The sequence below is a fragment of the Topomyia yanbarensis genome, chromosome 3, assembly GCF_030247195.1.
Source record: "Topomyia yanbarensis strain Yona2022 chromosome 3, ASM3024719v1, whole genome shotgun sequence".
Lineage (NCBI taxonomy): Eukaryota > Metazoa > Arthropoda > Insecta > Diptera > Culicidae > Topomyia > Topomyia yanbarensis.
Genome location: NC_080672.1, coordinates 318,896,135 through 318,909,100, shown reverse-complemented (window position 1 = coordinate 318,909,100; position 12,966 = coordinate 318,896,135). Strand labels below are relative to the sequence as shown.

General features: G+C 36.7%; 2 protein-coding genes across 3 annotated transcripts in view; one reads left to right on the top strand and one right to left on the bottom strand.

Moving 5' to 3' along the window:
* Positions 1-3,015: 3,015 nt before the first annotated feature.
* On the bottom strand, positions 3,016-7,197 carry LOC131688069 (probable deoxyhypusine synthase). The gene is made up of 2 exons (XM_058972222.1): positions 6,874-7,197; positions 3,016-3,918 (listed from the first exon to the last, which is right to left on the bottom strand). The coding sequence occupies exons 1-2, from the start codon at positions 7,069-7,071 to the stop codon at positions 3,016-3,018; spliced, it is 1,101 nt and encodes a 366-aa protein (XP_058828205.1). The 5' UTR covers positions 7,072-7,197.
* Positions 7,198-7,291: 94 nt separating this feature from the next.
* Positions 7,292-12,966, top strand: part of LOC131689615 (UDP-glucose 6-dehydrogenase) — a 64,526-nt gene continuing 58,851 nt past the window's right edge. Inside the window, exon 1 of one of the 2 annotated variants that reach the window (XM_058974828.1) lies at positions 7,292-7,442. The gene's annotated coding sequence lies outside the window, so the exon portion shown is untranslated. The remainder of the gene's footprint in view (positions 7,443-12,966) is intronic. The other variant, XM_058974829.1, reaches the window with a different exon arrangement.

Genomic DNA, 12,966 nt, shown 5'->3' with positions numbered 1-12,966 from the left:
TCAGTTTAGCCCTTTTACCGCGCCCTTATGAAAATTATGTACACCGTTTAGCCCTTCCGCAAATGGTGGTTGCTGAAGGGCGAAATCACGACTGGAATGCAAATTGGGCGTAAGCATTTTTTTAGTTTCTACCCACTAAAAGCACATAGGAATTAAATTCTTTGTTATATTGTCATAAGGTTTAACCATAGATGCTTCCGGAAAAACATGGTCATAAAGTAATTTATACCTACAATAAAAACTACATTTAGAAAAGCATCGCCGTATATTGAAACTGATTTTTCTCCATTTGAGTACATTGCGACTTTAGCCCTATTGAAAGATCTGTGTCGAACTGTACTCTTAAAACTTTCAAGCGAGAAATCAATATATTTTCTAAGTATTTCGGTATATTCCAATTGGGATTTTTTTGCATATATTACGGTTAAGGAGCAATAGATCAATGCACGAAAGAAAATTTATTTTGTTTTTTTTTACATCTACTGAGTATTCAGCACGTGAAACCAACGATATACAGTTTTTCAATGTACAAGCTTACCAAATCACACGCTCTCTTGTTTATGTAAATTTACTTCTTAATTCTAATTGTTTGTTTACATGTGAAACATCACTATTCTCACATTGAACACAATAGCAACTTTTTGTTCGAACATTGCTGTAGATTTTTGACAACAACACTTTTACCATGAATTTTTTCTTCGACTTGCAAACAAGGGTACAATAATTATTCACGCACGTGAACTTCACAGCAATGAAGGTTTTAAACGTATTTTCATTCCAATAAAAATAATCGATATAACAACAGCGAACAGTGACTTCCGCTTACCAAAAAAAATCACAATGGAATGTATGATCGAATCCCAGCCAGGAAAAATATTTACTACACACAAATGGTCTGTACAAAGGTCCGACACTAACAATCGGTTTCTAAGCCTTAGGAAACAGAAGGTTATGTTTCGCGACTCGATGATAGACAAGTTTCTGGAACGTGTCGGGACAATCTGTGGTGTTCAACAATCACACAGCTTTAACCACCGCGAAAGCCTTTTCCGTTCTTTGTTTTATCTGTAGACACTACGCTTTTGGATAACGTGTATGAGTTAAAGGCTTTATACTGCTCACTAGTTCGCAGCATACTTGAGTACACATTACACAATCTCTATATGGGTTCCATAACATTCAATACAAGCTGTGCATACGAAAAGAATAAAGAAAATCTTGGTTCGCCATTCTCTCCGAAGCTTACCATAAACTGCCTCACTCAACTTCCCAAACTACACCGAACAATGTCTGCTTATCCGACTTGAATCACTTGCGGACCGTCGAGTAAACCTGCAGCGTCTCTTTAAATTCTACATGTTATCTGGTAACTTCAAAATTATTAGTTTCTACAAATTTCTTCGCCTCGAACTAGCTACGGGTACCAGTAGACATTTTAAGGAAGTTTACCCGGAATTCGATTTGAATATCTCAAAAAATGTATTCAGAAATAGGAATAAAAACTACTATAGAAACCAGTCTGTGTGACATTAGTCAAAGACTAAACAATAAATAAATAATAGATATCGTTCCGTTCATTTTGCCAGAACACTACTGCCGTTATACACATGTTTGTCCCATGTTCTACGAGATTCCCTATATACCTAGGACAATTATGCGTATAACGACAGACTAGCTCCACTATCATTTGCAAGTGAATTATCCCTCGTGTCCAGGAACGATTTGTGGTCTGTTCCCGGTATACTTACGCATAGGGCAGTAGCGCCATCATTGCATGCTACAACGGTATCTCCTTAAAATATATTTAAATTGACTGGTAAACGCGATGAATTGTTTTCGATTGTTATGTCTGTTAGTCTGTGGTACGGCTACCTAACTTTGGTAGAGTACTTCGTTTTCAATTCAACTCTTTCACTCCAAACGACCAAAGACTCATTATAACCCAGGGGTACAGTCTGCTTCTTCATCTCGTCCAGAATTCAAAAAACGCACCGCTTACGAACAGCATACAAACAAGCAACACAACCCGCGCCGCGCAGCGTCGCTCTAACGTATACGTGTAACATATAGACACAGAAAAGTTCCGTTGCCCCCAGCTGCGAGTGAAATGAGTGTACCACAACATAAATTTCGCCTATTGCGGGAGAACACAATCGTGATTGATTTTTTCGCCGACCCGTTTTAGAAATACAGTGCGTAGTCTTGATCAGACGAAAATGGAACTTGTTCTTCACACATAAAGCTAACTCTTAAGAGACAAATAGTGCTAAAAACGTTCAACTCCTTAACCGGGGCAGAAAGCTTCGTAGCGTAGACCAAGATGCAACAGAGTCTGAAGAAGTGGAATCCGTCACAAACGATACTCGGATTTTTTCCCCTGGCATTATCAACGGCGCTCGGGCGGTGTGAATGCAGCTGAACCAATCAGTACTGTTTTACTTGACTTTCGAGGGCAAATCATTTCAAGGTGTTAATTACATACAAAGAAGCCTATGTACATACCTTGGGCAGACGCCCACGTGCTAGTTCTGTGATCGGAACCACCACCGTTTGAAATGGTTTTGAAAAAGGTAAAGATCACGTTTATTGAATTTTATACCGTCAAATATAAACTACAAAATGTATGTTATTTCGCATCTTTCATCAGATTTCCTGATAAAAAACACTTCTTTTGCATCTCTGGCAACGTTTTGTCACATAATTGAATTATTAGCACTAAATTCATTGAAATATGTTAACAAATTTCAGATGCCGTTTGCCTCAGCTATACATGCTTGAATAAATTATATAAACGAAATCGGCAGATGTCTTAATACACAAAGAAAATTGGGGTGCAAATTCTTCATTGGCTAAAAACAAATTGACTGTTAGATGGCAAAGTTCTACTATAAATACGTATTAAGAAATGGATCGTATGGCGAATGAAATTTCATGCGCTAGGATACAATGGGTTAAGCGTTCTCGAGTGGACAGTGATATATGAAAAATCTTTTCAAAAATGTGAACAAATTAACACTATCTTTTCTCATTCAGTTTATTTCTTGTGAAATAATCCTTTACAAATGTTTCTCCAACTAGAATTGGAAACACAAGGCTAGCCTCCGCGTATACTTTGACAGGAGAGGCATCTTTTTTTATTTTACCCCACGAAATCGCCTCATCTGGCCTGGCTCCACTGTCACTACCATCGAACTCCGAGGCCGTATTTACAAACACCGAAAAATCGGCACCGTTCCTCATCAGATTCGCGTTACATATATGATGTTTAACCACACCGCCTCCAATAATGATGATTCCAGAGTTATTCGCCTTAACTGCCATCGTATTGAGGCGTCTCAGATCGGAAATAATATCCAAAACTAGTCCTGGATTACGGAAGGAATGGAAATACATCATATCGCCGAGGCTACCATCGGTTAATGCAGGGCTAAAAACCGGTATCTTATTTTTGGCAGCCCAGTAGTAGATCGAACTTTCGTCGTTGATCGCTTCCCCTAACCGTTGAATGACTTTGGATGGCGTCCAAAGCATCCCTTTGGTTTTTTGTTCCACCAACATCTCATCCATCAGCGGAAGCACCCAGTTTTCAAACTTACAATAGTTATCGTTTGGAACCAACAAGTTCCCGATTCTGTTGATACCCTGCTCTCGTAGTCGTTTGCCTTCCATTTCAAATGATCCCAAATATGTTGGCGCTAGGCATTTGATCAAATCTTCTTCGACTCCACCAGCAGTAGTCACAATGCAATCAATTTGTTTGTGTTGTACCAGAAAACGTATTGATTCGCGTACACCACATGAGACCATGTTAGATGTGTAGCCGAGGAAAATGGTGCAATTGCTGGTACGCTTTATGAATTCATCTTCTTCGTACATATCTTGATATTCCTCTGGCAGGGGTTCCGCTCGGCAGGTTATCTATGAGGAAATGAAGAAAGGATTCTGAATTGTATAGTGTTGATGCTATGTTATATATTGATTGACGTAGATACTCTATTTTAGCGCTCGACTTTTTAAGATTTTTTTCCTTTTTCACGTAACGCTATTACTTCTAAAGCGAACCCTACGCAGAAATATTGACAATGAACCAAATATTGATAAATTATCAACAGTGCAAGGGTATCTTGAAAATATTTATTCTACAGAATTCAAATCTGATTGACATATTAAAGCAGTCTTGTTAATATTTGTCTTTACAATATTCTAGTATCGTGAAGGTTTCGCTCAAGAACAATATATCAGAGTAGAACTACATGTACTCGCTCCAAACACATGTCTGAGCTTAGATAGGGCGATTATTAGTTTTTTAATATTTCGCACGTAGTTTGATATCTTTTTCGGCACATTCTCGTAAAAATGGGCGAATTTCGAAATAAAAAACCTTGCATATTTGGAGAACCATAACTACATACCCAAATTTTGAATATTTTTTTAAAACTGGCAAAAAATTAAAAAAAACCGCAAAGACTTTATCATCTTTCGAAAGAACATTCTTTGCCATTTAATGTTTGAAAACAATTTCATGTAAATGTTGACCATAGCATAGATCAATTTATGGAAATGCTTGTTTGAACAGTGTTGCTTTCACAGACGAGTTGGTTGGATTCATCAGTAGCCTGGTTTATCTATTTTTTAACAGTACAATTTAATATTAATTCTTTTTAATTTAAACTCTTCAAAAGGTGTGATAAATGAAATTGATGAATTTTCAGCAATGAAAAACTAACAAATGGATTAAATTTTAATTCTTGATCGTCCCGCATAAAAATGTACCATATGCCAAACATTGCTTGAAACGTTTAAAAACCATTTTATAAATGGTTCGTTCAACAAAGGATTAACCATTGCCTGGTATAATATCGCACATAACCATTTCCATGGTTTTTCCATTCTCGACCATACAAACAACGGGTTGTTAACCATACCAAAATATGTTCTTTTCCATATACATTTTGACAACATACCATTCAAGAACCATACAGATTATGGTGACATGTATATTTTAGATCTAGCGATGCATAAAATATTAAGTTGAGAAAAAAAAACTTCCATTTCTCCTCTTCAATTCCATCGATTGATACAGTTTTATTTTTTTACACGCCATCTTTTGAAGAAAGCTAAGTGGACTGACACTTTATCTAATTGAGCTATCTTCGTAATATTGTAAGAAGAGGATTTTGGATCATGTTAATCTACAGGTTTTTGGAGCAGGGTAAACAGATATAAGAATAACAAAGATCGCTAGAGCAATATTAACATCTGGCACAAAAGTAAAATGTAGCATACAAATCTTCAATATAGAATACACGGAAGATACTCGAAATGGTAACCAAAATGAATATGATAGTTTAATAGTTGAATTATAACGAGGGAATATATCAATAGTATTCCCATTATGGTGAATATTATATGAATAGTTTGGAAATGGTTCCGAAGTTTTATGGAACGGTATTTATTTATACGGGTTTCAATTTCTTAAATGGTTGAAATTTAAATTTTGCTAACTTTCAGCGAAGAAAATGGGTGTGTATTAAGCTATTTTCAAAATTCTTGGATAAAAGGATTTTAATCTCAAATAATCATTCTGCGATTAACGAGCGCCGTAGAATGAAATGTTAAACGAGTTTTCGTAGTAGAATAGAAAGCTGGGCAAAATTGTCATTTCCTAAATTGTTTTTTTGTCTGAAAAATTAAGAATGCTGCCGGGCCCGCGGAACATAAGAATCAATATGTGGACAAAATAACAGTTAGAACTCAGTGTTAACCGTACAGGATATTGCGGGAGTTCATCTGTGTAATTTGGTTTTGCAGCATCTGAGTTTAGAATTACTGCTTTAAACTATCGTAATATTCTGCAACTGTGGTAGAAAAAATATTCCAAATACAAGTAGATGATCAGATTTCCAGCATTTTCGTCAGCGAAATATTTTGTTTCCTTATTCCTCTAAACAGTTTCTCAATGAACAGGACAGACTAGGCAATGACCGTTGTCTCATGCGGGTATTATAATACAATCATTAGAACGATGTCATGTAATTTTCTCCTGCTGGAAAGATAATAAATTCAGCAAATTTTCTCCCTATTTGAGAAATGTTACCACCTCTATAAGGTGTTGTTATGTACCGAAAACTGTCATTACGTGCGATAAAATTTAGTGTACAAGCAACTTTTTGTACCATGGTGGCACTACTGTGGTGTCTTTCAAATAATTCAGAAGACTATATTGTTATTTTATAATATTTGCGCAACCGCCAGCTAGCCCGAGGATTCTCTACTTCCAAAAAGCCATAATTTTAACTGTAACATTATAGTAATTTCATGATTTACTGTAAAATCTAACGTTATACTACAAGAATGATAAGCTTTAGCATTCCTAGTCAGATATAATCTCAGAAATAGTGCCATTTACAGCGTTATTCTGCATTAGGATGAATTTCGATTGTAATTTATTTTCTTAATAACCACATCAAAATCAAACGGGAGTTCGAGTCGATCGCACTACATTCGTTTAAAAAATCTCTCCGTCACAAATGAAGGCTGTTATTGTTGATTTACTGCGTATTTTTTTGACTGTTAAATGAATCGTTACAGGAAGTTATATTGTAAAGTTTATACTACTTAATTAGTGTAGAAACAGTAAGTGCCGTAATATTTATTGTTCCATGGTTTTTGTAGCGGGAACACTCTTGTTATTCGGCTAATGCATATAAATTTTCAGCAATCATGTTTCGTTTACTCGGGTTTCCTGTTCACTGTACACACACACACACACATGTGAAGTAAATATTGTATCAACATACTGAACATCATTATATTTAAATAAAATTTAGAGAAATGAAGCATACATACTTCACTAACATAAAATTTACGTACCATTTTATTCACTTCTTTTACGGCGTTTCCTAAGTTTGTAGCTTGAAATCCAGAATGTTGATATGACTGGAAAAGTGCTTCGTAGTTCAGACCGCGATTCCAGTCGTAGCCTTGCACCGTCGGAGTGCCCTCCGGTAGCTTTGAGCTCACTTGAAGTACAGCCTCTTTTGCTAGAGACGGTTCCTTCAATTCTTCCATTACTATCCAATAAAAATTGTTAATGAACTCGATTGACTAGAAACCGGTAAAATAAAACAAAACCAGCACGTGCGCTCGTCTAAAAGTCGAAAACACTGGTGCTGTTTTTATTTTAAATACTACTATTTTGCCACAGTAGAGCGGAATCGCCAAAACGTACGGTTCGATTTTATACAGGGTGACTCCCAACCTGTACGTCATAAACAGCTGTTTCATTAAACAGAAATTTGGCACTGAAAACTGTCCGTGATCTCGTGCATTTTTGAATGCAAGTACATAGTAAAAATAGCCAAAAAGGTGCGTGTGTGACTTTTGTTTGATAAATGGTATTCAATAGATAACGGTGAAAACATTTCCACAATATTTGGTCGGTAAGTGTCCTAATCAAACTATCATTCAATCTCGTTAATTTTCAGAAACTCAGGAGCACCCAAGACATGTATGCAAAGCGGGTTTATTGTGCTTATAGTATGGCATTTGTGATTTAATAATTAAATGAATTAATCCTTGTGGATTGAACTTATTTCAAAACTAGGAAGTGTTTTCACTTTTTACGTATAAAAACTGATTCATTTAATAAAAATAGATCGTCATTCAGTATCTGGTTAAACTATTAAGCTGTTTCGTGTTTTGTATGCCATGGCGGGTCCAAAATAAGAGCTCGTTTTACAACCCCCTTTTGTTACACAATGTGTAGCAAAAGGTGATTGTAAATGTGGCAAAAGGACGTTGTAAAACAATCTCTTATGTGTTATATCTTAAAATTGAGAGCAAGGCTTGAATGATCAACGTAATCAAAATTTCAGAATCATTCGTGAACCGAATGTTAGACGTTTGTTATTTGTATTCTAATCTTTTTGTATAGAAAGCAATCTTTAACAGTTAGTTCTTATAGTAGCCCTTATTTATTAAACCATGCGATTTATGTTTTGTTCAAACATTCTCCAGCTTGATAGCGAAAAGATTTAATAGAATTGAACTTTCAGGTTTCTTAACACTCGTTGAAAGAAAGCAAAGACTGAATAAATTGTTTCACAAAAAAGCAAATCTGCTTAAAAAATTTACTAGACTACTGTTACAGTAACAATCAATTTTTTTCTATTCACCATTTTACTTTTTGTGGCTTGAGATCTTTTTCAGATCTACGGTCAAGGATATAATTACTCTCCTAAAATTTCAACTTCATAATAGCATCAATATTATCTAGCTTAGCCTAGATTTGCGTAATTTACATTCAGTTAAACGTGCATTTTTCATAATTTTAGGAAGTTAATATAGTTGAAATTGAAAATCGAAATAGTGAACTTGCGTCTTTCGTTCTGCTGTTATTTTCAGAATGCGTATCTTGACTATATTATGACATCGTTATGCGCAAAATATACACTAGTATTAAACTGTTCGAAAAATTAAAGGCATTCGGCATAAATTTTAACGACATCGAAATTCAGGGTGATTTTTAAATGTATTAGTTTATTTCATACGTTTTAATGCGATTAGCAAATAAACGTAAAATTGAACATAAATCGGGTTTATACAACAATTTTATTAATTTAAAAAAACTATCATTTATATTTATGTAACTAAGGGTCGATTTCTTCACCCTCGCTTAATTTTTAAACCAGGTTCACCAGTTCGTTTAAACCTGGCTTAAGCGCTAAGCGAGGGTGAAGAAATTGGCCCTAACTGGTTACCACTGGTAAATAATGCAATTCATTCACGTGAAACATAAGTATTTCTGCCAATAATGTATTACATTATACATATACATTATAATAACTGAAGTGGTTACATCATCAGAGAGCTCTTATATTACAAGTGCCTTGACGCATCCAGTTTGACCAGTTTGATTGTGTCGAATAACTATAGTGCTAATTTCGATTAGTCACTATCGAACACAAACTATGTTACATAAAGAGCATATCATAAGAAAATACAGAAAACCAGATGCCGTTTTTTGGATCTATAAGATGAAATGAAGCTGTGACTAGTTTGAATCAATCTCATGAGTTTCCCTAAATTGGAATTAATAATGCGGTTAAATTTTTCTTGAATTTAAGTATTTATTATTTGTCAACCCTCGGAAAAGAGATGTCTTCCGTTTAATTGCAGTTGCATTTCACTATCAAACTAGTACTACATTAGTATCTCGACTACGATGTACAGTCCTCTTCAGTGACAATTGTGACATTCCACTATATCGATCAAAAACCCTTTTTATTTAAATTTATTGTCTACCAAGATGCCCAGTAAGCTGTTAGGTACTGACGAGGAGAATCCGAAACAGGAAACATCAGACTTATTTTTAAGTTGGTTTGTGCACCATTTGCATAAATTCGGATGTTTGCTCCGGTTTAGCTCCTTTAGGGAGCATAAGAATATTGCCAGAATGGCATGATAACCACAAAAGTTTTGATTTTTTTTTAAATAAAATTAGGAAAATGCTATTTCTTACAAAAGAAATGTATAAAATTCCTTCAAACTTTCAAGATTTTTCCGAGGCGCGGAGGACCGAGTCTTATATATTAATCGACTCAGCTGGACGATTTGGGACAATGTATGTGTGTGTTTTATAGTAAAGTTTGAAAAACTTCAAAAACCTGGTCTGTAGTGTGCCCAACCACTTAAAACACTCGTTACTCTTTTTTTCTCCCTTCTCCCGCTTGCACCTCTTCTTTTGCGCACTTCCAATTCGGAGCCTCACTTGATCCTTTTTACTGTCGATTCTTCTCTTGCTTTCCATCTCCATCTATTACGACGTCATTTAGCTCTTGTCTCAGTGATTCGTTTAGTCCGTGATTCTATGAGCCATTTAGCTCCAATTTGCTTGAGCCATTTAACTACCAACTTTATCAAGATCTATTTAAATATTTTCCGACAGTACTCTACCCAACTGAGAGTTTGCTGGCGGCGGAATTCCTCTCGTTACCGATTTCTGTTTTGTGAGTCAATTAGCGCACAGTTTTGTCTAGTCTCTAGTCTAATCTGGCGGACATATCCCCGGCAGCGAAATTTCTCCCGAGCCCGATTTGCTGTTACACGATGGGTTTCTGGTCGGCGGCACTACCTTGTTGGTCCCTTCGCCATTTCCTCTGTACCTCGGAGAGTATACTCGTCACTACTCTGTTGATAGCATTCCTGCTATGCTCGTCACGGCACATCTCTTGGACGATATTGTCGAATGTCATGCCCGGCATACCCCTTCGAACGAACCACGTGTTCCGGTGTCTCTTGCACGTTTACACACTCCGGGCAAAGTGGTGACGTAGCCTGTCCAAACCGATGCAGGTACTTCCGGAAGCATCCGTGCCCTGACTAAAGCTGCGTCAAATGAAAGTTCAACCCTCCATGCATCCTATGCATCCACGTTGACACATTTGGGATAAGTCGGTGCACCTTTCTTTCTCCGCAAAGTCCCACTCTTGCTGTCTCTTAGCCAGCCAGTCCGTTCTGACCAGTCTCCTTGCATTTCGTGTATTCCTTCACTAGTAGCATTCCACGTCTCCAGCAAGAGTGAAACAGATGGGGATCATCCCGGAAATTACGCATACCGTCTCCGACAATATCGTTCTGTACGCACTCGCGACACAAACAGCTATTAGGCAAAACGTACTAGTCAACTTCGTCCTGTTCCGCTTTAAGTATTGAGGATGCGACACTCGCCAGCAGACGTCTCATGCTGCATATTGCTCATCCGATGTTCGGCATAATCCTTGCAAACGCGTAAGTTGTCCACGCAGCCTTCTCACATACACACTCGACATGGCTGTTGTAATTTATTCGATCGTCGACCATCACACCCAAATGGTTCAGCGTACGCATCGATGGGATTGAGTGTTCCCCTACGCAGATCTCGACATGTTGGATTTTTTACGGTTACTGACCAGCACTACCGCCGTTTTGTGGTGAGGCAGTTGCAACTTGACGTCAGCCGTTCAGGTTTCCACGATGCCTATTGTCTCTGCCATCAACATCTCCGCTTCCTCGGGAATTCTCGCTGTGCTCTGGATTATATTCTAGAGCGTTGAGGTGAGTATGGAGCTCTGAGGTACTCCGGTGGCTACTCCAATCGACCTATGCTCCATGTTCGTCTCGTAGACAAGTACTCTGTGTAACGCTACGGCAATAACCACCCAGTTGATACTGTTGAACGCGTTCTTCCCGTAGATCGTTATCACGGCGCAGTAGCGGTTATCCATTCTCTTTTGCTTCAATGCTTTCTGCGCGCTCGCGATGATTGTGCGGATGGCGTCTACCGTCTGCGATAGTCCTTTCATACTTCCAGCGTACACCGAGCAAAAAGCATCTGAGAATTTCATAAGTCTCAGCATATGAACCAGCCTTCTGACGATGCCATTGAACGCTTTAGAATGTCATAGGCAGGCTTATGAATTCATTTATCTTTATTAATGCACTCCATAGACGTACAAATAATGTATTTCATAAAAGTCTTATGATTTTGCTCCAATATAAGCGTTTAAGAATTTCATAAGTTTTTCTCATGAAACCAATATGAGATCTGTTATTGATTCTATAAAATTATATTTTGTTTTTCATAAACGTCACTTTTGTGAAAAGTTCATAATTGTTTCTTATGAATTCAGTACTGACCTGCACGGCCAAAGGAGCTAATAGTTTCGGGCCAGCACTTTTTGGTTACCGCTGTTTGAAATAAAATAAGTGAGAATTTTAGTCAAATTTCAACAAATTTAAAATAATTGTTTTTTTATATTATTCAATAAATTACTGTGTGCATTAAATCAGTTTCCATGGTTATGATTTTTACAGAAGATATCCGATATTTTGAAATGAAAGAAGTTGTGCATATAATTAGTGTCTGACACGTATTTTATAATTATCAAAATCATTTGAGAAGTAAGAATCATTATCATTCAGTTGTCAAGTCCAGTTTCCCAGTTGTCTAAGCCCAATTTCCCAGGTAATATTGACGAAGCGTTGCTCATTATGTACAAATTTTAATATTTAATGGGAGTTTTCTCTTCAATCTTCTGAAGGGATCTACACTTGGCGGTTCATTTGTCCCGAATTTAGTTCTACAAGATGACCACACGAATGAACTCATTATAAATGATGTTCATGTTTTACAATTCTCGGTGGTTTGTTTACTTTGTCAGTTGCGTGAGTTCGAGTGCAACAGGTGCCCATCTGTTACATTCAAACTCACGTAACTCCCATGTAAACAAACCAACGAAAATTGTCAAACGAAGTTCATCCGGCTCATTTTGGGGTTATGTCGGTTGGTGTAAAACCTAATATCCTCTAAAGGTTGATTTTTACTGTTGATTTTTTGTCTACTAAAAATTCTCGAGAAATATCAGCCATGTTCTATTTTTTATATAAATGCACAATAATATCCATAAAAAAACTTATGGCATTCATTCGATCATTGTGATGAATTTCATAAGACTGTTCTATGTAAATCACTATTACTACTATGTTTTCTGCTTATAAATGTCAGCAATTTTCTTAAATGGGCATCTATGGCGTTCATTCGGACATTTTCATAAATTTCATAAGAGTGTCGTATGAAAATAATAAGAGATGGATTTGGAAGATTTCCCCTCCAAATCATAAGACAGACTTATAAAATCCATTTAAAATCCTTATGTCTGAAAGTCATAAGACGTTTTTATGGAAATTCAAAGTAAATTTTGCTCGGTGTAGTTCGTCAGTCTGTTGAGAATTACGCTTTCCAGAAGTTTACCAAGAGGCCGATACGATGCTGGATCTCTTGGTAGCTTTCCAGCTTCTGGATCCTTCATATAAAGGGCGAACACGAAATTATTGCGACACATTCAACAGGGCATAACTTTTTTACCATTGGGTAAAAATCAACCAAATTTTGCACACTTTCTCATTGATGTGTATTGTTTACAT

Excerpts from the sequence above, each read along its gene's own strand:
- LOC131688069 (XM_058972222.1), bottom strand. The coding sequence starts at position 7,071 with ATGGAAGAATTGAAGGAACCGTCTCTAGCAAAAGAGGCTGTACTTCAA. Across the intron at positions 3,919-6,873 it reads TAAAAGAAGTGAATAAAATG|ATAACCTGCCGAGCGGAACC; the intron begins GTACGTAAATTT and ends ATTTCCTCATAG.